Raw genomic sequence first — 20,388 nt, 5'->3', positions numbered from 1 at the left:
GTACGGGGAAACGGGGATGATATTGTCGCCGGCGAAAAGTCGCATTTTTTTATTCGATTAAATTACCGATCGCGGAATCCGTACCAGACGCGTAGGAGAAATACAAATCTCGCCAGAGAGCTCCGCTATGGCGTATCTTTCGCAGGAAATATGGGGTTCCGTGCAAATAATGTTATGTTATGTTCATATTTTTTAGACGATATTAGTTTCTCAAGAGATGGGAATGCCTCAATGTTTCAACGCCAATTGTTTTATGTCACAAAAATACACACATACTGGATAATTCAGATGCAATAGAATGTACAATTCTATTGGACACTTGTACAGTTAGTAGTTACATAAAAAGAAGTAAGACGCGCTATCAAGTGCTCACACCTTCCAACAACGTCAAATTTAGCGGAAACTTATGGCCTAGTATTCAAAATTAATCAGTTTTTTATTTTACTGCTGATAGGTGAGACGTATAATCATGTATAAATATGTGATATAAGTATTAGTCAAAAATATACATTTAAAAAACGTTAACACCCTACTTTAAGTTTTTTTTATGACGCGCGCAAAATGTTGCTGTCAATTTACTTATGTGGTATCTTCTATATTTTTCTCACTTTCTCACATGATCCCTGCGAGGGAAATGTGTAGAAACGTGAGAAAGCAACTCTAAAGGAGAAACGTAGTTCAAAGAAAACAGCCATTCCAAAGTAGAAAGGTCTAATGTATTGATTATACTTGATTGTCAACTAGCAATGTTAAATAACAAAAATATGTACAAAAATACGTGACGATAACGATAAGAACTGTCGTACGCTTTCCTCTTACAAACGGCTGTCAAAGTAGATCCCTCTTCCTTGCGCTTTCCCGGGAATCCGGGTAATCTTGTTACATACCTGAGTCAAGTCGAGCCAAGAAGAAGGGAGGCCCGGTGCATTCTTCGTAACGTATTTATTTGAACCCTACGGGGCAAGTATACAAAAGGATCGCATCCTATGTAGACCTTAGGGGAGGCATACGGTTTCCCTTCTTGCCCTTCGGCCGCCTCCCCCTACTTTTTCCTCTAATCCCCACCCCTTGTTCGAGCCAAGTCATCCCCCTTTTCCTTCCTATTCCTCCCTGCCACTGTTTTTAGAGCGTTGTAAGAAAGTTATACAACGAAATGTCGTTAAGGTATGTGTGCATTGCGATCGGCGGACGAGGGTTGTATCATATATCAATGATCACGAAGATCTCGGGCCGATCCACCCGCGGACGTTCGTAGATCTGCATCGCCGAGTACGTGATGGCCTTTACCTCGCTGCCTTGCGTGTGCTTGCCAATCACGAACTCCTCGCCGTACGCGGTTGCCTTGATTTTAAACCCTTGCCGGTCAAATTCGGTAATCTTGACTTTCTGGTGACAGACAGACAGGTGCGGAGATTTTAACCTTTGGCTTTGGCTTTGAATGTGGACGCGGTAAGTTTCAAGATGTTCGCGCGATTCGACCAAAAGCTACTACTTGACCATGTTTTCAAATTCACGAAAAAACTATTGTCACAATTATGAAATTAGTCCTAATCCTATTATATATTACTGATTAATAAATTTACATTCTAATATGTATTATTTATAAATCCAAGCGCGAGAGTAAAATATTAAAGAAGTAATGATTTTTAATAAGCAACAACTCATTATTTTGTGTAAAATGTTCATATGGATCGTATAATTATATATTCCATAACGTTATCAAGTTATGGACGTTATTGCTGTAAATTGTCGACATACGTCTACTCCAATAATTTACAACCAAGAACCGAGAGATTATACCTTAGCGACTATGTACGGCTCGGCGCTGAACATGAAGAGGAGCTCGTCGAGAAAGTGGAAGAGCAGGCTCTCCATGTCGTCACCGTCGGCCTCGATGTGATGCACCTGCGTCATCTCCACGCGCTCCAGATCCGTCATGTAGTTGAACATGGCTATCGCGCATTGCTCGAAAGCCTCGTCCAGGGTGTCGCCCCATGCGTGCAATCTAAAGACAAAATCGGTAATTCGATGATCGTCGAGCCGATCTCCGTCGTAAGGTAACGTTTTACGAGATATTGCTTTTCAACGTCCATCGATCCGTCCGTACGCGATTTCTCGCGGCGCTCTTTTAGGTTAGCCGGCGAAGTAACCTGCAAAACGAGCCGGTCTGAACGCTGCAACTGAATGTAAATACTTACTGCACGTCCGCGGTATGATCCAGATCTGTAACAGAAAACGTGGATTTAGCCGTCAACATTTCCAGGGACCGAGGCTGCGGAAGAGATTCAGCGTCGTACGCCGGAGGAAATTTTGCGTCAGCCGCGCGAAGCGAGGAGGTTAGGATCCGTCGCGCGAGGACGCGCCGAAGCGTACGTTGCGTCAGAGAAGAAATACTTTCCGAGAGGAAAGCGAACGAAACGGTGATGCCAAGGAAAAGAACGCGCGATCGATACTCACACTCGTATTTGACGGGCGGTATCTCGAGACTCTCGTTCGTCGAGCTGGCCGAGCTGTCCATGTCCGTAGTCGCGCACAGCTGATTCTCCCACGTAACACGTAACCGTGGCGATCAGCTGATTCACTGACGGAGCCCGCCGCCCGCCCCGCCCGTCGCCCGCCACCCGTCAGAACGAGGACGCGCGAGCAACGGCGACGTAGTTCGCGTAAGTGAGTTCACGCCGGTCAGGTGACGCCACTTACCGCTTCGCGAATGGAGTAAACACGTGGCTCGAATCGGTGTTCGTCAGCGGACGGATTAAAGAGCGGCCGACGCGGAAATTCGGAACCGGCAGGTTCCGGATTTGATCCTACCATGTGTTTGTCATTTATGAAAAAGATTGATTGGAGAATTGAAGATTGTAAATTTCTCATTTCGGGAACACATACATTATTATAAAAATTCGCGGACGTATCGACCGATGAAAGTTGAGATAGATAATATCAATCTAGCAAACAAGAAATTAATATGTGAACCACCGGAGCAAATCAAAATACCGTACAGTCACCAATGTGACTGCAATCACCGTTACTGTGTTAAAAACCATGATTGACACATTTTTATGATTATTACTGGGGCCCGGAAAAAAGTATATTAATATTACCAACTATTGATATAAAATGATTTCCACTTTCTTGAAACAGGGGACAGCATCGTCCAACACTGTCACGGGATAATGACAGCATTGACAGTCAGCGTTAACTAGTGCTAACCTCCCTTCTTTTTTTAACATATGCTGTTACCATCGACATGAGAAACCTATTTATATTATATCGTATTCGCGTAAAATGTAAATATTGAACACACAACGTATTACCGAAACATCCGCGATAACTGTTTACACTGCCAATCATGAATACTTCTACAAATCTCAAGAAACACAGCGTTCACTGTCAGCCAGGTTAGTTCTGCCCATCTTATTGCGAGTTACAAACTGCGTGTCGTTTTAAATTTAAATAATTAAAAGTAAATTGTTGAAATTTACAACAAAATTTTTCAAAATATTTTGATCGCATATCATAGCGATATACAGATGCAACTTTTATATATCTCAATAACTTTTTATCTTTCAAGATGTTCATATGATGGGTTGTGTCGAACGAACGCAAGGAGATGGTATGGAGAATGCGACGGACAAGATCGAGATTAAGCAAAGCCGAAGTCGTCTGGGGGACACCCTTATTTACCATCCCACAAACCTGAAGCAATTAGGATCGACAGCTCCGGTCACTCCTATTGGTACAATAGTAAACCTCGTGCCAAAATATAATAGTAATGCGAAGCAAGGGAAGCGTATCTTACACTCCTTGAAATCAAAAGAACCAAAATTTGTACCGTACGAACCTTATAAGGCAGCTGTTAATCCGATAGTGCCGTTTGAAAAAAAGAACAAAAAATTGTCTAGGAAGTCTGGCATAAATGCCACAGCTGCGAAAATTGCTGCGATAAAGATCCAAGACAGCGACGCAAGGCTGAAAGAGGGCAAAGAAAAAACATCAGAAGACGGGTGGAACGGTGAAAAAGAGGCATACGAGATGGAGATCCGCAAGTTGAAAGAAGAGAACAATCAGCTTGAGACTCAGTTGAAGTTTCAAGCACAGGTAAAACATTTGTATATATATTAACAACAAAATTTATCGTAGTATTTAATTTATCCTACAAAAAATATATATATACGTACACAGGTCAATGGAGAATTAAAAAATTTGTTGGTTGCTGCGGTGGGAGAGGATCTGGAAACACGAGTTCATCTATTAACCGAGGACAAATTGCAACTTGCGAGAGCTCTCCTGAATTCAGCCCAACATTTGTCTACGCATCAAGAACAAACAGAATGGCTGGCAGGCCAATGTGAAGTTTGGAGAAGTAAATTTCTAGCTAGTAGGTAATTGACAATCATTTCCGAGACGCTCGGAATTTTTGCAAGTTTTGTTTTTGGTTTGCATCAGATCTATTACATTTTTTTTTGTTAAGCATTTAATAAAAAAGAAATAGTAATAATACCACTCTAATTTGTTCCCAAACGATGCTTGTTACAGCTTAATGGTGGAGGATTTGGCGAGATGGAAAGCCGCACTCTGCCAGAGAACGACAGAACTGCAGGAAAGTATAAAACGGCTTCTAGAAGAACATAACAATATTCGTGATACGTCGCTCAAAACATACAGGTATATTTTGCAGGCAGTATACATTGTGCTTATATAATTTTGTCAAACTGACGAGCAATCTTTACTTTTCCAGAATGCTCACGATCCTACGAGAGAAATTCGATTCCATAGGAACAACATCCGGGAAGAAACACGAATTGGCTAGCACCAATATCGTCGATCTCGCGCAAGGATGTTGCCAACTTGCGGAAATTCTAAGAGTCAGTCTCCTGAGTGGGATCCCGGATTCAGAATTACGGAAAGAGCTGAATATAACCGGTTTAGATATGAAAACGCTCGCGGAGCACAACGCGGAGAAAGTAGGACTGTTTGATCTTTATAAATTCCTTACGAGATGTAATATTTTGGCGTAACGAATTGATATCTAAATTGCAGTTGCTAATGAATCAAAAATTACCCATGACCGGGAGAGAGGATGTTGCCTGTACCGCAGTAATGGGGGCGGCAGTTGCGGTCGGCGGACAGATGTTTCTTCCGCGATGCGACGCGAAGAATATGGCATGTTGCCCACATTGCAGCGGCGAGATTAAACAGATTTAAAAATAATTCCACTTTTGTATGTCTTCCATACAATACCCTTTTTTATACTAAATATATATCGAATATTTTTTCAAATCTGGTACTAAAAAATTGTAACTGTATCTTTTTTCTTTCGTAGTTAATGAAACTATTATGTTCCTTAGACAATGTTTACATAGACCTGTACATTAATTTAACGATCAGTCTGTTCTTATCCATCTGTAGGCTAGAACTGAATCTTGTAATTGTTTCACTATTATTTACTTCCTAATTAATTTTGTATATTTATAAACACATTTTTTCTGTTTACATAAATTATGTAATTTACTTAAAATATAACAATAGTATTTGTCACTTATTTCTTAGTATCGATTAGATAATATTAAAAGTTGTTTGTAATGTTAATAATTATGATGCGATGAAGTATTGCGTGAAAATTAAGAATTTATATTCTTATGAGCCGAACATTCGTATAGTTTTTCCAAAGGATCTGTAAGATTGACATTTGACAGAGAACCCAACCGAGTATTCAGTTTAGGTTAGGTTGGTCTAGCGTAGGTATATGTCATCCGAATGAAAACAACTATCGACGTCTTTTATTGGCGTCATGAGAAACGTCAGAAAAATATTTTGCTTCGTCCCTTGTCAATTAAGGTCTAGGTTAGTGAATGTAGTTCAAAGTTAGATAGATATCCCGAAATGTGAGATGAATACCGCAAAAGACGAGGATGATTTCTGGTACAGCAGCGAGACGCGGTCGTTCTGCTTCGAGAGCGAGGTTATGATTGCTACGAATTGTAAATAGCGAGTTCTACGGGCGGCAAATATCTGAGAATCAAATTACAGGTGGATCAATTAAGGAGCGACAAACTGTGGACAGGAATTCTCAATGCGTCGAGTTCCGAAAGTGGCCTTCAGTCTACCGCTGATTTTCAAACTACGAAACCACTGCTTTCAATTATATCTGACAGGACGCTTTCACGCAGTATGCCAAGAATATAAATATATATCTTGAGAATCTTCCGATATCCAATGATATAACTTTAAAATGTAAAATCTTTTCGAATATCTTGTAGTTTTAGACGCAGATGACAAACCGGAGAAAGCTCATCCAAAAGCAGAGATTAAACATCCAGAACTGGCTGTTGTCCAGCCAGATATCACCTTGAGACAGATATTGCTCGGTCAATCGTATTCGTTAGAACGATACAAGTCTCTCGCTAGCAAAACTGCCCTATTAGACGCTGCTATCTTAAACGGAGATGGAAATGCTATTTTGATAGTACGAACTTACTTATATATAGATAAGATCCAATGTATTAGCTGTCAAGCTAATGAAAATTATGGATCTTGTTGACGTTTGATTAACATTGCAGATAATTTTATTTCTTACGAAAACTTTAAAACGATCATTAGTGCAAAGACTATTAGCAGAGAGGCCAGATGCAGTAAACGTCTATATACATTATCTGTTTATAAGGCTACATTCAAGTGAAATAACTGATATTTTGACGTATGTAATTTTTGTATATAATTTGTATATAATTAATGATTTATTTTTTGTATCTCTTTCATGCTTGATATTTTTACAGGATGCTGGGCCATTCCTCAACTGCTGCTGTAAGTGTTACTGCGGATGTCACGCGATTTAAGTCGCAAATTTCATTTGCTATGGTTGATTACAGATGAAGAACCTGCATATTATTATAAAAAACACAAAAGATCCAAATAGGCTAATGCAAAAACTTCACAATTGTTACAAGGCACTTTTTGCCATGTTACCTGACTGCAAAGAAACTACGTTTCTGGAGTCTTATATTAAGTTGCTGGGTAAGTTTATAATTTCTCTTGTGCCACTGTAAAAAAATATATATTTATTTATATCGTAAATCGTTAGAATGGCAAATGGCGATCAAACAGAAAAAGAACGATGAGGAACTCCCATTGAATTCCTCTGTCCTGGAGTCTCTGCGTTATGCGTGCAAACATCATTGCAATACGCCGAAAGATTTTGTCACGATGTCACCTACAGTGCTCTCTCGAGACCATGACATTTCTCCTAGACTGTATCAGAAAGTCGCTTTACAAGTTAAAGCCGCCTGCGGTGGGTGGGACGATATCGATCGTTTACTCTTAACAAAGGTAGCGTGTTTTATTTTGTAAGGATTAATCCTATCCCAGCAGGATTATGTTGTATCAATCATGTTTTAGGGATTACTTGGTAACACAAAATTACAAACGCAGTTGTATACAGAGGATATTTTGAAAGTATTGTATAAATACAACGCGCCACATGCCGTTCTCGAAAAGTATCTGAAGTTCATCGACAATCTAGAGAAGCGATTGGAATTGGCAAAAAAACTATCTTGCCATACAATAGTAATTGATGTATGTAGATATTTTTTTATTAAAAATTGTTATTAAGGAAATAATCATATAGCATAGAGTTACGCATTTACACATTTCTAGATATTTGTGCAACAAGGGGATCGTGCAATACTGATGGATTACAAAGCGAAATTGCAGCCTCAATCGGAAGGATATTTTTATGCTGAGAGCGCTTTGCGTTTACCACACATTAAGTGGAAGAGTTAAGCTTATTGCATTTATAAAAAATTGTAAAATTTACATTTGTAAAAAATTATATATATTCGAATTGCATTAAATATATTATTCTATTTTCAATTGTAAAATATATTAAATATAAAAGAATTTCGCACAGAACTTCTTTAAATTTGCATATCTTATAAAATACTGTTTTTTTTTCCTAGAAAATTAATATTGGAAATGCTTTTTTTTTTAGAACGCAATCGTTGCAAAAAATGACCGCTTGTAAATTTAGGGTCATGACACATGGGGAAAAAAACATAAACGATAAGATTTTTAAAGCCGCGAGTTATTTTAAAATGGTAGCACTCATGATGTAAGAAGACAGGTGTAGCAAGTCCAAGGATGCGCAGTAGTCATTTTCTTTGATCAATTAGAAACTGGTCCGAGATGCGAGAAAGCACAATACGTTCTTACACTTTCTTTTGTATTATAAATTAGACATCACTATAACTTTAGAACGGTATTCACGGTATATACAAGTCCAATCTTAAATGTTAAATTATAGAAAGGTTCACCTAAAGACGCTGCAAAGGCTGTTTTATCATTATAGCACCTTATGATAAACTCAAGACGATTTTAAATATATATGATAGTATCAGGAAAATTGTTCTTACAGTTTGCAATACAAGTTAAATCATTTCTGTATACTTCCTCATTAATAATGTTTTTCAATTCCTTATTCGCCGTATTTAATCTTCCTTTACTACTTATTAATCAATGTAGAAATTGTTCTTTTATTATCAATTTATTATGTATTACATATTTTTATTAATTTATGAGTTTTCGTATTATATTTACAAATTTTTCAATTTTGTTTGCATCACGGACCTTGACTAATGCTACATTTGAATGTGGCGCAATGTTCCGGACCAAAATTTGATTGGCTGTCGTATTCTTCGGCCGCCATTATGCGCAATGAGACTATACTCGACTGTGATTGGCCGATTCGCTTGCTGCTCAAGCTTGTATGTACGAGCGCGACAGTTCTTTTCCGATGTATTTTAGAACGCGATCAATATCCAAGTGTAAACATTTCTTCTGGTTATTCATTCCCCTCTACATGCCGTCCAGATAGTGGCTGTATCCTTTGGCGGATTAAATTTGTCAATCCGGTCAATCCTCCGTCGGACGGTTTGGAGCGAATTTTTATTTGTTTCTGTCATGGCTGACGCGCTCGATGCGAGCGTATTTACAGCCGGATCGTGTCAGTGTGCAGTGGTCAGCGGTGGTACGCGGTAGTGCGTCGTCGTCACATAGGTATGTGTCGTCGTCCCACGACTCCCACGTCGAGGGCTGGTGAGCAGTAAAGCTGCGTGTGCCTAGCAGTGCCTAGCAGCGCGAGACATGGGTGGCGATAATAATGGGCAGACGAGCGGGTGCCGATGCGGAGATAGACGCTTCTACTAGCGAGCTCGAGGTGCTCGTCGCGTCGGAGGGGCAGGAGGACGAGGAGGAAGGAGAAGAGAATATATGCGACGGGAGGTTCGCGACGACGAGGATGGAGTCGCGGCACCCGCGCAGGAACCGTCTGCGTAGCGTCGTCGGGGTATGCCTGTTCCTCGCGCTGACCGGGATCGTCTACCTAGGCTACTTCTGTCCGGATCACGTGTGCGCCCTGACAAACCGCGAGATCAAGGAGTCTATCAGGCTGTCCGAGAGCTTGTCCGTCGCCGCCGGGCCACCCGCCGTCGGCTCCGCCGCGCTGTCTTCCGTGTCCATCGAGCTCGACAGGAACGGCCTGCTCTCGGTGCATCCCGCCTTCAAGCTGCAGAGCATCCAGGGTAGTCTGGGCTACGACGATGTCTTTGCCAACGACACTTTTCAGTTTGATATCAACGCTCACGACGTCATGGTCTTCCTCCACATACAAAAGACAGGCAAGTACACGAAGAGAGTGTTTCTCGCCTTGTGTTTATTGTCTGCAGGCATAAGAAACAGAAAATCTTCCTCTTTCTAATTGTTATTATTAGGCCTCTTTATTTTAGCTCAACTTCTTGTACAGTTCATATTTCCTCTTTTTCTTTTCACGTTGAAGAAAAAAAGAGAAAAGATGAACTGTACGTATGAAGTTCAGCTATAACACAAACAGGCCTATTATTTCTTGGAGTTTTGGAAAATTTAGTAACACCAATTATATATAACTGTCTCATTGAAATTGTAACACGTGCAAAATTTTAATTTTTATTAGAAGAGAAAAAATATTCCTCGTTTAGTAAAAGATTTTTCTATTTTATAACTTACTTTTTATTTCTCATACTTTATTTGCTTGTGAATTATAATAAGATCTGTTAGAAATTATTTAGGAATTATTTCTTATTCAGATTACAGTAAGATTTAGATTTTCAATTGTGTATTAGTCTTTTTTACAAAATGTTTATAACATACAGTATATTTTTCAGAACCAAAAATATACATATTGCTATTGCTTAAACATTACATAATATTTTAGCATAAAAATTGATATAAAATAAATATAAAATCTGCAAGAATAGAAACGTTCAATTATCTCTTCTTGTACAATTTCTTTATATGTATATACTTAAGTAGAAATAAAGCGATAAAGCAATGTCACTTCCCCTTGGCCATTGTATATTTGAATTATTCATCAGGCATGTTCAAACCCCCAGGCCCTATCTTAGAAAGAAAGAATAATTCAAGCACGCAGAGGTATTTGGTATGCTGCATACTCATATCCTCTGCACCTTTGTTCTCTTTGTATTCAAAAAATTTCCTTTATTAAAATGCATCTTATCGCAGTATATGTTTGCTATAGGTTTTATTTTTACAAAGTCAATCAAAAATTACACGACATTACTATATATAATAAAAATTGTTGATTGACAAATATTTTCAATTCCAATCTGAATGTATTAATGTACATAAACATATCTTCTATTAATTTATATATTAGAATTCATTTTAATAAAATAAAAAATACCTGTTGCAATATATCTAACGTAATCCTTATTTTGTTTAAAGGTGGCACGCTATTTGGTAAACATCTGGTGCGAGATCTAGAGTTGCAGAGACCGTGTTCATGTCAACGACGACGCAAGCGTTGCTTCTGTTTCCGTCCAAATCGTAACGAAAATTGGTTATTCTCGCGATATTCCACCGGCTGGAAGTGTGGACTACACGCGGACTGGACCGAATTGACGAATTGTGTAGACACGGAGCTCAATAAAATCGAAGGGGAAGGCATTAAACGCCGTTACTTTTACGTAACTATCATAAGAGATCCCGTTGCGAGATATCTCTCCGAGTTCAGGCATGTGCAGAGAGGTGCTACATGGAGAGGTGCTCGTCACTGGTGTGGAGGTACTCAAGCAAATATACCCCAGTGTTACGATGGCCCGAATTGGAAAGGCGTTAGCTTGGAAGAGGTAATAATTTCTCTCGCGTTATATTCATTTTGACCTGATATTGACTTTTCTTATTAATGTGAATTATAACAGCTTATCAATATAATACTACGTTTACGCGAGCGTTACTTCTTTAGTAACTTACGGTAATTCACTCGTTTACGCGGAGTAAATTATCGTAAGTTACTACAGAAGTAACGCGTAAACGTAGTATAAGTCATTTTATATCTACAACGACATTAAGATAAAAATTGCGTCTAATCATAAAAGCACTCGTTTTTATTTCACACGGCTTCCTGTTAGATAACTTTGCCGTGCCCTCTTCTATAATAAACGCATTGTGACTTGTTATCAACATGAGGAAAGAAAACAGATTAATTTGAATAGATAAAAGATGAAGAATAGAACTATTGATACAGTTTAGGAAACTAATAAATGAGATTGCTATATCTGTGCAGTTTATGGAATGTCCTTACAATTTGGCGAGAAACCGTCAAACTAGAATGCTGGCAGATCTATCGATAGTTGGCTGTTATAACTCCACTCTCAGCAAAACTGATCGAGACCGTTTAATGTTGGCCAGTGCTAAACACAACTTACAATTCATGCCTTTCTTCATGCTGACTGAATACCAAAAGGTATGCGACAAATTTAAATAATATACACGCAATTAATTTTTATCATTATCGTCATTATTACCGTTACTAGAAATTTATCGCGCCTATTATAATTTTTTGCTACATTCGTACAGTGTTCGTCATGCAAAAACATCTTTTTGTCGATTGCGCAAAATTATTACAGTGTAAAATATGAGATATATAGCTGCTCTTACGCAGAATAATATAGAAAGCAGTTTAGCAACTACAAATTTAGCAGACTGATAAATATTGATCTCTTTACAAATATTGTAAGCTATATAAAGTTGTTATTCTCATACGTCACGTTCGCAGCTTGACTGCTTAAGAATAGACGTTTTAACGTAAATATTTATGAGAGTTCCCCTTCCAATAACATCTGGGAGCAATAAGCTTATTCCATAAACTATGAGCCATTGCTGTCCTTAAAATCTTGCTTTTTATCATGACTGTTCTATGTTAAATACATTCAACAAATGTTAAGAAAAGTTTGCTTCTTTATATAATTAATTCTATATTATATTTTATATAATATCATATTATGCTTAAAAAGTAACATTTTTAAATAAAGTGACGCTGTTTGCTTCAGGAGCATCTTTTTTTATTTGGATAATGTATTTTTTTTATATACGTCATGTAAGTTTTTTTGTAGTATCACGTATCTATCATAGATATCTTTTTTTGATTTTATGACTTGTTATTATCGGCAAGTTGAAGTTGATAGCCTTGATCTCTTGTTCATAGACTTAATAACGAGACACATTCACTTGCATAATAATACAGTAATTTATGTCAGAATATTCAAGTCACTATTATTAATGATACTATTATAGGTTTTTAAATCAATACTTGTATTAAAAGAATTTATATAATGTATAATATAAAATAAATTTTATTTATTATATTTAAAATTATATTTAATAAAATATTTATAAATATAATATATATAAAATAAACTAGTGATAGTTATAGAATTATGAAAATATCACAAAATTGATAATTAATTATATCTCTCATATTTTATTTTATATGTATATTAATAATAAACTTAATTCACATGTCAGGTGGGGCAGTACACTTTCGAGGAAACGTTTAAAATGCGATTTGCGGTTGCGTTTGAGCAGCATAATGCTACACTTAGTGGAGCTACCATGGCAACTCTCAGCGCAGAACAATTGGATGCTGTACGTAAACTCAACAGCCTGGACCTAGAACTCTACGAATTCGCAAAGAATCTCGCTTTTCAAAGATTTAAACGGCTTAGAGATCGTGATCCACATTTTGTACAACGATTCCAACACCTTGGTGAATTGCCATCAAGGCAAAGTGCCACAGAATTTAATTGGGATTCTGTTATTGAAGATACTACGGATAACGAATAATGTGTGAGTACATTATTAAGCAATCCTCTCGACGCTTGGCATTCGATACCAAGCATTACTGTGGATCTGAGCGTCTTAGGGAAGTGCCCTTGAAACAGAATACACTTTATGTATAAATCACCATTTATCTCCGTAAAATTTACCAAAAGCACAGAAATGTACTTGGATAAGACCAAAGAGAAGTTCAAGAACCTTAATGTGATGAACCTGACAGTATCCTGACAACAGTTAAATGCATAAAAATTATTGTGTAATAATTGATTTCCTCTATTCTAAGATCATTGGGACCGAGCATTCTCTCTGTTCAGTGATTTCCTCTCAATATCCACTTTTATTTTAATGACGGATACACTGAATGAGACTCGTTGCGTACTCTGTCTTTCGTTCGGTTTCTAATTCGGTCGTTTAGTCACATGAAAAATGTGGATATTAAGACAGCAGTACAAGAGAATTCTAGTTCACAGGACAATAGGACAATTTGACTTGGAATAGAAGAAAATCTCTCGAATAAAGAAAGTCAGTCTTAATAGTCGCAAAAATTGTCTATCATGAAATACTCGTAAATTTTATAAAGGTTCTTCCGTATATAAGTAACATATCTTTGCTTATAATTATACAGATAGTCGTGAAGTTGCTAATTATTTACATTTATGAATTATGACTTATCTGCAAATTATTGCCATATGCGCCAAATGTTTTTTCCTACATTAATTTGTACATACATCTTTATGCCGGTTTATTAATTTATATATTTTTTGTATGAGCTCTATAGAGATATTTGTTTTTATTCCATCTGTTTCAATTCATATAAACAGTGTTATAACACGCTGTTATATAATATAATGTTGATACAATTAAACTCATATGTATTACATAATTACAATTTAACTCTCACTATATTATATACAAGAGGTAATTTTTTTACAGTAAAAAAAAAATAAGAAAAATAATATATTTTAGCGAAAATGAGAATGTCATTAATTTTTGTCGTTTTATATTTTTATTTATAAATTGTATCTTTTATCATTACTTATAAAATCTTGTTTCTGAATTCCTAAAAATATTTTTAATGCAAAATTTCTATTCCATCTCTTTAATAGAAACTCGGATACATTTTTTGTATATAAAATTAATCTAAATCGAAGATAATAAGTAAAATTTACTCTTAAACATGACATATAATATTATTAGGCTCAAATAAAAAACAAGACTTCTCATTTTGTAAAAAAAAAAAAATTACAGGAAGATCATAGCTTGGAACATAATGTTAAATAATTGGGATATTAATAATTTTTTTTATATTTGTTATATTGAATTTACGATGTATTGATCCAGATACAAACATATACAACAAACACTGCTAATTATTGCACAAATATTCTATCTATATTACTAAAGCAATCATGTTTTGGTTAAAAGATAAAGAGGACGCGAGATCGCAATTTATGATTTAAACATTATCATTTCTAAAAATAATCAAGTAACAGGGGCAATAACAATTTTCCAATGTTTGATATATTTTAGGCATATACGATTTTTTATATCATTGGCACGTTTTTGTAACTAAAGATACGTAGCTATCGAATTATACTTTTGTAAATATATCTGAAAGTATATATTTTTTAATCAAATTATTTGCAACATAATTGAAACAAGTTCACATTAGCTTTATGGAAAAGTTTTGTATTGTTCAAGTGACGAAATATGCTAACTATGGTAAACCATATGTTAATCGATGTATACGTATGTTTCCGATGGAAATATCTGAAAATGGAAAAAAGAATATATCCATTTTCGATCGTTGCTTTGCACATTGCTCGAGAGTGATCGTTAACGGCCCTACATTCAGTTAATTTGTATAATGTAGAATGCTACACTGTTCATTAATTATAATATTACTTTGCTCTAAAAAGTGTTCAACATTCAGATGATTACATCATATATTATATATATCGGAGAAGTTCTTACATATATTTCATAAAATTATTTAAATCGTTTTATCGCAGGCCTACATAGTTTAATTAAACGACAGTATAATGCATTAGATGATCATTATTTATATATTAAAATTAGTCATGCTACTTTAACATGATTAAGTACTGAAACTCTATATGCAATGAAAGTGCAATAAGGCGACTGCGATGGGTTACCATTATAAATATTTCATATCATCCAGTCATAAAATAAATATAATACAGCTGTTAGAGTTATGTAGCTAATAATTAGTTAATAATAGATCACAAAGGCTCTCTTGAGGAGATGTAATGATGGTCTTTCGAATGAATACAATACATATGTATCTAGTAAGTTATCTAGGAAACTGAGTGCCATAAAAATCCTCTATTTAAAAGAAATTAACCGCTAAAAATAAATAGTTATGTTACATTCAATATAAGAATAGAGACTTCAATATTATGGCAAATAATATATTATAATTTAAAAATTACATTGTTTCAATCGAATGACCTCTATATATATATAGCATAAGTACATAATGTTAAGCGTGTGACATTATTGATATTAATAATTGTTTAGAACTAATATTAAGGACCAAAGATTTGATATGTTTCAGCAAGTATTGAGAAAGCTTGCAGCACAAACAATTGTAAGAAACTTTTTATATGTATACATCGTTAGATAAAAAAAAGCTCATTATATCAACGATAAGCGCCAATAGTTATTTTAACGTTTGTCCATTTAGTTATCATTTTCATATCATAATTGAGGGCGTTTATCTGACTGTGATCGATTCTTAATATCAGATAAAGGAAACGATCTATTGGAAATACCTATTTGATTATATAGCGTGCGGCTCATTTTAGAATGCAGAATTTTGCGTTTTAGAATTTTGTAAGTTGGACGTATATGCATGATCTCAGTACACATGTATTTGAAAAAATCTATTTATTTGTGTACACAACAATTGAATCGTTCAAACGTTTGTACGACTGATGATGTGTAAAAAGAGACGCAAGTTTTCGATATGTTAGGAAGGTTGAAACATTAGCTTTAATGTTTAATACAATACTTGTAGCGAGAGAAAGGAACTATGAAAAGAGATAGCTAACGAGATGCCATGACACTAGCCTAATAAAGCGAACAATAGGCCTAAAGCCGTCGGTACCTTATTTAAGCCAGTGTATATACCATACCATTAGTCACTTAAGATTCAATAAATCATTATGTATACAATCATTATGCGTACATATACAAACATATACATATATATATTATATATTACACAAATTGTACACACATATTTATGATTACATCTATTATTATACAATTATACAAACAAAGGTATGTATAGTTATTGTAAGATAGACATCGGATTGGAATAGAACTAAATCTAACTCATTCGAACGATTAACGTTGTAAACCTTTTAATTTTAATAAATCTAAAGAATTCTCTTTCAGTTAGTTATGTAAAATCTACTTATTTTACGAATCTTCGTTCTGTAGAGAATAGATCGAAAAATAGATTCTCACATCATTAGGTGTCGTTTATTCCACGCTTTTCGATTAAATATATTATCATAACTGTAACTGTTGTGACAAACGTTTATGACACTGTTTTTTAATACTATACTGTCATAGCTCCCTGTTTGTATCATTAATTCTTAACTTAACGTTTAACTTGGCTCAATGTTTAACGAAACTCGAAGTGGACGAGGAATGTCAATTTTGACAATACAATGAGCATTTTGCTTTTGTTCATATCACTTTGCTAGAGCAACGATTGTTCCAGCATTATTTTCTCGAAACCCGCTGGCGGTGTATGGATAAAGTTTTCTGGAATTAAGTCCAGGATGGCTCCATCATCCACTGAAAGTTAAAACAATACAGATTATACGTAAAAGTCGATTGTCACACATGACACGTTACTTATTATTCACTAGAACAATAAACACCGTATAACACTGGATAAATCAGTCCCTTTACACCTAAAAAAATTCGAGCATTCATAGATTCTCCGTTCAAATAAAAATTCAACTCTATATGATCGTAGGATACTCCCTGAAAAGATTTTAGATTATTCAAACAAGATTGCAATAAAAATCTTAAAAAAACAAAAAAAACAGCATATTATACATACAATGACATCCCCTTCCTGTATAGGATTTTGAAAGATTAACTTGTGACGTTCTTGTTCGTTGTGCCTTATGATACCATCGGAATTGAATGCCCAGCTTTCCGAGTCCTTTCCTCCTACTGCGACATTGAGATCTGTGTCTCTCTTGGCTAGTCCAATGCCCCATATACCGCTCTGCTGTATCTTCACTTCAAAATAACTTTTACTTTGAACAAGAGGGGCGTTTGCCAAGGCACCACCGCTTCCACATATTCTTAGACCATTTTTCACTATCACCACCTCACTTCCTGTATAAAACAGTGCCGGAATTGCAAATTACATTTTTCTGTCAAAACATCTTTGTACAAATTGAATAAATTATGTAAAAAATATTTCAGATTCACAAGTAGATTTAGAGACAAGTGTCTAAAAGACATGCTATTTTATCAGACGTCATATAGACAACTTCTGGAGCGATTGTCGTCATAGAATGTTACTGTTGTAATGTACTTATCAACTTCTATCTTTAACATAATATCTAACATGTATTCAGAAACCGATTGTTGAACATCGGAATATAAATATAGTGGCTTTATAGAAACAGCAAAACCTTTAATTGCAGAAATTATTTGAAAGACTTTACAGAGATTATTTCGAAAAGGACAAATCTCGATGCTTAATTGCTTATCGCGCACGGTGACACTGGTGACAGTTACCCATGTGAGTCGTGTCTAAAGCGATGGGGTGTCGTTCCCGTTTCGGTATTTGAGTTGCGGCAAAGCCAAGGCCGTCGAAGCAGTTTCTCAGACAGCAGAACATTGTTCGCGATCGTCGGGGTTTCACGTTTGCTGACGTTTAAGAGATAAATACAGATTCGTTTAGAAACGTAGCGAATACAACATCGTGAGCCGTGAGAGAACTGGAGAAACTTTTCTTCCTTCCCTCCTCCTGTTTCCTTTTTCCTGCCTATTCCTTTTTGGGACGATACAATTTTTCTGTTATACGCCGAGATGCACGAAATCCATCTGTAAACAGTCAAGTACCACGACTGACGCAAATCCGAGACTCTATTCAAACCTACGCATAGGCCGCATGAAAATGGCTTCCTCTCCGAGAGATCATAATCAGCGTGAATGATCTCGGCGGGCTTTTGTCGCGTGATTTTTCATTGTTCTGCAACCCTTCTTTGCTTTTTTGCAGCGAAAATGCTTTTTTCAAGACGTCCCGAAGCTCCTCGGCTTGAGGCAATGCGCGTTTTGAGGTTAGATCAGATTTGGTCAGGTTAGGTTAGGTTCCGTAACATAAATGGCGATAAACTAATTAAGATAATGCGCACGCACACATACTTAACGAGCGATTATAAAAAACAAAAAACTAACGAATTTCACTAAACTATTCATTTTTACCTCTTATTCATTTAAAAAGTTTGAACCAAAATAGCATAGTTCTCATAAGAAAAATATTTAGTGAAGTTTGTTCAGTCCTAATTTAGCAGTTGGATCCACATTTCACAGATCCAACACCATTGTTAAGATGAATGGGATAATTTTTCAATTAACGATATATTTTATATCCATAAAACAGTTAGATTTTAGTACCAAAATGGTATATTTATTTGTTTATATTATACAAGACAAGTTTATATCCGACTGGGATACAGCATCTGTAACATAAAACAATCTGAATGAAACTGTGTATTCACATATGTATGATTAAGATTTTTTAGTATAATGTATATGTATATTTACAGAACAGAACGCATAGAAAATTGTATAGTCAAGCTTGACAGGTAGTTCGTAATTGAGCGTAAATTCAATGAAACAAATATCTACATAAAATCGCGACGTAAATTTCTTACAATTCTGATGCGATGGCCCATAGCCTTGGCCGGTAGATTCCTCTTAAACTTAGCACGCACCGACCCACTCGCACCATGGGGACGAGTGACTTTGCCCCAGATGGCCCTAACTTTTGTTTTCTTCGTAGTCTTTCCGGGTACTGGCGTCTTGTTCTTAGCCTAGAACAATTTCATATATGCGAGTTACTTATCGATTATGAATGATCTCAGCAAATAACTGCATATTTAAATCAATGATAAGCTGATAGTCCTATTGTAAATTTCATAAAGGTATCAGAATAAAACAAAGAAGTTTTGGCGATACAATTCCATAGATCTTTTACATGTTTGTCAGCTAAATAAACTCGATTTGTTTTTCCTTCTTAGGCAATCTGTACCAAACAAGCCTTACTTTATATACATAGACGCATCGCTTTCCTACGTAGAAATCTGAGTCCTTCTTTGTGCCAGCTCCTTCGATTTTAAGCAGAGCAGTATGCTCGTGTTGATTGCGCAATCCACGTTTGTAACCGGTGAAAATTGCCTTCGCGTACAGACGCCCGTGTCTCTTGAAGGGCCTCTTTCTCAGCGGCGTTTCCTCCGGAGCGCCTTCTTTCGTCTTGGGCGCTTTCGCTTTGCTCGTCATTTTCTAATAACACAACGGCACAATGAAAGCATCAACGACGCATGAAGCATTCAAAAAAGGGGATGAAATAGGGAGAGAATGAGAAAAATAACTGTTCGCGGTTCACACATATGACGTCAAGTCACTTAACGAAGCACTTTGAGGTTATGTACGGCAGAAATAGTGAGACAAACATCAATAGTTGAAAATTTTGCGAAATTTTGCTACACGTATACAACTAGGTATTCTTATTTTAACGCAATGAATAAAGAACGTGTATATACGATTTACTGTATCGTGCACATGTTTCATTGTCACGTAGCGAACGCTAAACGCCACATGAGAGACGAGGCGGATTGCGAGAATCCGCTGAAATCGTTGATAATTAAGTAAAATATAACGAAGCGAATAGTCGTAAAGTAGCTTGACACAACATTATACAACGTGCTCTTGTTATTTATGCGAAAATTCAATTACATTTATTAAGTTTTTATTATTAAATATGGGAATTCGTCACCGCAAAACGTACCGGACACCACCATGAACTAAGAGAAACAGAAGACGTCAGTGATCTCACGTCCCTGCGTCCCTCTGTTGCGGGCAGAACCTGCAGGGCTGCGTTCGGAAACGTCACCCGGGTCAGAGAGAAACCTGAGAGAGGCCATCTCGGATCCCGGCCTT

At 36.3% G+C, this 20,388-nt stretch overlaps 6 protein-coding genes across 7 annotated transcripts; 3 read left to right on the top strand and 3 right to left on the bottom strand.

The window, feature by feature from the left end:
• Nucleotides 1-232: 232 nt before the first annotated feature.
• On the bottom strand, nt 233-2,611 carry Archease (protein archease). Its single transcript, XM_071791326.1, has 4 exons — nt 2,458-2,611; nt 2,199-2,223; nt 1,801-2,005; nt 233-1,386 (listed from the first exon to the last, which is right to left on the bottom strand). The coding sequence occupies exons 1-4, from the start codon at nt 2,516-2,518 to the stop codon at nt 1,201-1,203; spliced, it is 477 nt and encodes a 158-aa protein (XP_071647427.1). The 5' UTR covers nt 2,519-2,611; the 3' UTR covers nt 233-1,200.
• Nucleotides 2,612-3,163: 552 nt separating this feature from the next.
• LOC139820791 (golgin-45) lies at nt 3,164-5,526 on the top strand. The gene is made up of 6 exons (XM_071791322.1): nt 3,164-3,398; nt 3,572-4,098; nt 4,183-4,382; nt 4,537-4,665; nt 4,739-4,964; nt 5,041-5,526. The coding sequence occupies exons 1-6, from the start codon at nt 3,350-3,352 to the stop codon at nt 5,203-5,205; spliced, it is 1,296 nt and encodes a 431-aa protein (XP_071647423.1). The 5' UTR covers nt 3,164-3,349; the 3' UTR covers nt 5,206-5,526.
• Nucleotides 5,527-5,715: 189 nt separating this feature from the next.
• On the top strand, nt 5,716-7,908 carry LOC139820792 (spermatogenesis-defective protein 39 homolog). The gene is made up of 9 exons (XM_071791323.1): nt 5,716-5,962; nt 6,031-6,169; nt 6,261-6,466; nt 6,561-6,697; nt 6,777-6,804; nt 6,870-7,014; nt 7,082-7,326; nt 7,396-7,572; nt 7,654-7,908. Exons 1-9 carry the CDS (start codon nt 5,891-5,893, stop codon nt 7,777-7,779), a joined length of 1,275 nt encoding a protein of 424 aa, XP_071647424.1. The 5' UTR covers nt 5,716-5,890; the 3' UTR covers nt 7,780-7,908.
• Nucleotides 7,909-8,814: 906 nt separating this feature from the next.
• Nucleotides 8,815-16,589, top strand: Hs6st (heparan sulfate 6-O-sulfotransferase). The gene is made up of 4 exons (XM_071791313.1): nt 8,815-9,671; nt 10,774-11,177; nt 11,615-11,794; nt 12,856-16,589. The coding sequence occupies exons 1-4, from the start codon at nt 9,155-9,157 to the stop codon at nt 13,171-13,173; spliced, it is 1,419 nt and encodes a 472-aa protein (XP_071647414.1). The 5' UTR covers nt 8,815-9,154; the 3' UTR covers nt 13,174-16,589.
• Nucleotides 15,256-18,535, bottom strand: LOC139820793 (SPRY domain-containing protein 7). The gene is made up of 4 exons (XM_071791324.1): nt 17,962-18,535; nt 17,270-17,553; nt 17,085-17,190; nt 15,256-16,998 (listed from the first exon to the last, which is right to left on the bottom strand). Exons 1-4 carry the CDS (start codon nt 18,062-18,064, stop codon nt 16,901-16,903), a joined length of 591 nt encoding a protein of 196 aa, XP_071647425.1. The 5' UTR covers nt 18,065-18,535; the 3' UTR covers nt 15,256-16,900.
• A 294-nt stretch (nt 18,536-18,829) lies between these two features.
• On the bottom strand, nt 18,830-20,374 carry Rpl35a (ribosomal protein L35A). Of its 2 annotated transcripts, none has more exons than XM_071791328.1 (4): nt 20,237-20,374; nt 19,495-19,731; nt 19,104-19,262; nt 18,830-18,908 (listed from the first exon to the last, which is right to left on the bottom strand). In XM_071791328.1, exons 2-4 carry the CDS (start codon nt 19,726-19,728, stop codon nt 18,885-18,887), a joined length of 417 nt encoding a protein of 138 aa, XP_071647429.1. In that variant the 5' UTR covers nt 19,729-19,731; nt 20,237-20,374; the 3' UTR covers nt 18,830-18,884. The 2 variants fall into 2 exon arrangements, with proteins under 2 accessions (XP_071647429.1, XP_071647428.1); XM_071791327.1 differs by having other exon boundaries at nt 20,185-20,314.
• Nucleotides 20,375-20,388: the final 14 nt, after the last annotated feature.

Source organism: Temnothorax longispinosus, chromosome 10, assembly GCF_030848805.1.
Source record: "Temnothorax longispinosus isolate EJ_2023e chromosome 10, Tlon_JGU_v1, whole genome shotgun sequence".
In the NCBI taxonomy this organism is placed as follows: domain Eukaryota; kingdom Metazoa; phylum Arthropoda; class Insecta; order Hymenoptera; family Formicidae; genus Temnothorax; species Temnothorax longispinosus.
This window is presented reverse-complemented; position numbering and strand designations above follow the sequence as displayed.

Excerpts from the sequence above, each read along its gene's own strand:
- Archease (XM_071791326.1), bottom strand. The coding sequence starts at position 2,518 with ATGGACAGCTCGGCCAGCTCGACGAACGAGAGTCTCGAGATACCGCCC. Across the intron at positions 2,224-2,457 it reads ACCGCCCGTCAAATACGAGT|ATCTGGATCATACCGCGGAC; the intron begins GTGAGTATCGAT and ends TTTCTGTTACAG. Across the intron at positions 2,006-2,198 it reads GATCATACCGCGGACGTGCA|ATTGCACGCATGGGGCGACA; the intron begins GTAAGTATTTAC and ends TTTTGTCTTTAG.
- LOC139820791 (XM_071791322.1), top strand. The coding sequence starts at position 3,350 with ATGAATACTTCTACAAATCTCAAGAAACACAGCGTTCACTGTCAGCCA. Across the intron at positions 4,383-4,536 it reads AGTAAATTTCTAGCTAGTAG|CTTAATGGTGGAGGATTTGG; the intron begins GTAATTGACAAT and ends TGCTTGTTACAG. Across the intron at positions 4,666-4,738 it reads ACGTCGCTCAAAACATACAG|AATGCTCACGATCCTACGAG; the intron begins GTATATTTTGCA and ends TTACTTTTCCAG.
- LOC139820792 (XM_071791323.1), top strand. The coding sequence starts at position 5,891 with ATGAATACCGCAAAAGACGAGGATGATTTCTGGTACAGCAGCGAGACG. Across the intron at positions 6,467-6,560 it reads ATGGAAATGCTATTTTGATA|ATAATTTTATTTCTTACGAA; the intron begins GTACGAACTTAC and ends TTAACATTGCAG. Across the intron at positions 6,805-6,869 it reads GCCATTCCTCAACTGCTGCT|ATGAAGAACCTGCATATTAT; the intron begins GTAAGTGTTACT and ends GGTTGATTACAG.
- Hs6st (XM_071791313.1), top strand. The coding sequence starts at position 9,155 with ATGGGCAGACGAGCGGGTGCCGATGCGGAGATAGACGCTTCTACTAGC. Across the intron at positions 9,672-10,773 it reads CCTCCACATACAAAAGACAG|GTGGCACGCTATTTGGTAAA; the intron begins GCAAGTACACGA and ends TTTTGTTTAAAG. Across the intron at positions 11,795-12,855 it reads TGCTGACTGAATACCAAAAG|GTGGGGCAGTACACTTTCGA; the intron begins GTATGCGACAAA and ends TTCACATGTCAG.
- LOC139820793 (XM_071791324.1), bottom strand. The coding sequence starts at position 18,064 with ATGTTCTGCTGTCTGAGAAACTGCTTCGACGGCCTTGGCTTTGCCGCA. Across the intron at positions 17,554-17,961 it reads TTTAGACACGACTCACATGG|GAAGTGAGGTGGTGATAGTG; the intron begins GTAACTGTCACC and ends TGTTTTATACAG. Across the intron at positions 17,191-17,269 it reads TACAGGAAGGGGATGTCATT|GGAGTATCCTACGATCATAT; the intron begins GTATGTATAATA and ends AAATCTTTTCAG.
- Rpl35a (XM_071791328.1), bottom strand. The coding sequence starts at position 19,728 with ATGACGAGCAAAGCGAAAGCGCCCAAGACGAAAGAAGGCGCTCCGGAG. Across the intron at positions 19,263-19,494 it reads GATGCGTCTATGTATATAAA|GCTAAGAACAAGACGCCAGT; the intron begins GTAAGGCTTGTT and ends AAATTGTTCTAG. Across the intron at positions 18,909-19,103 it reads TGGGCCATCGCATCAGAATT|ATGCTGTATCCCAGTCGGAT; the intron begins GTAAGAAATTTA and ends TTTATGTTACAG.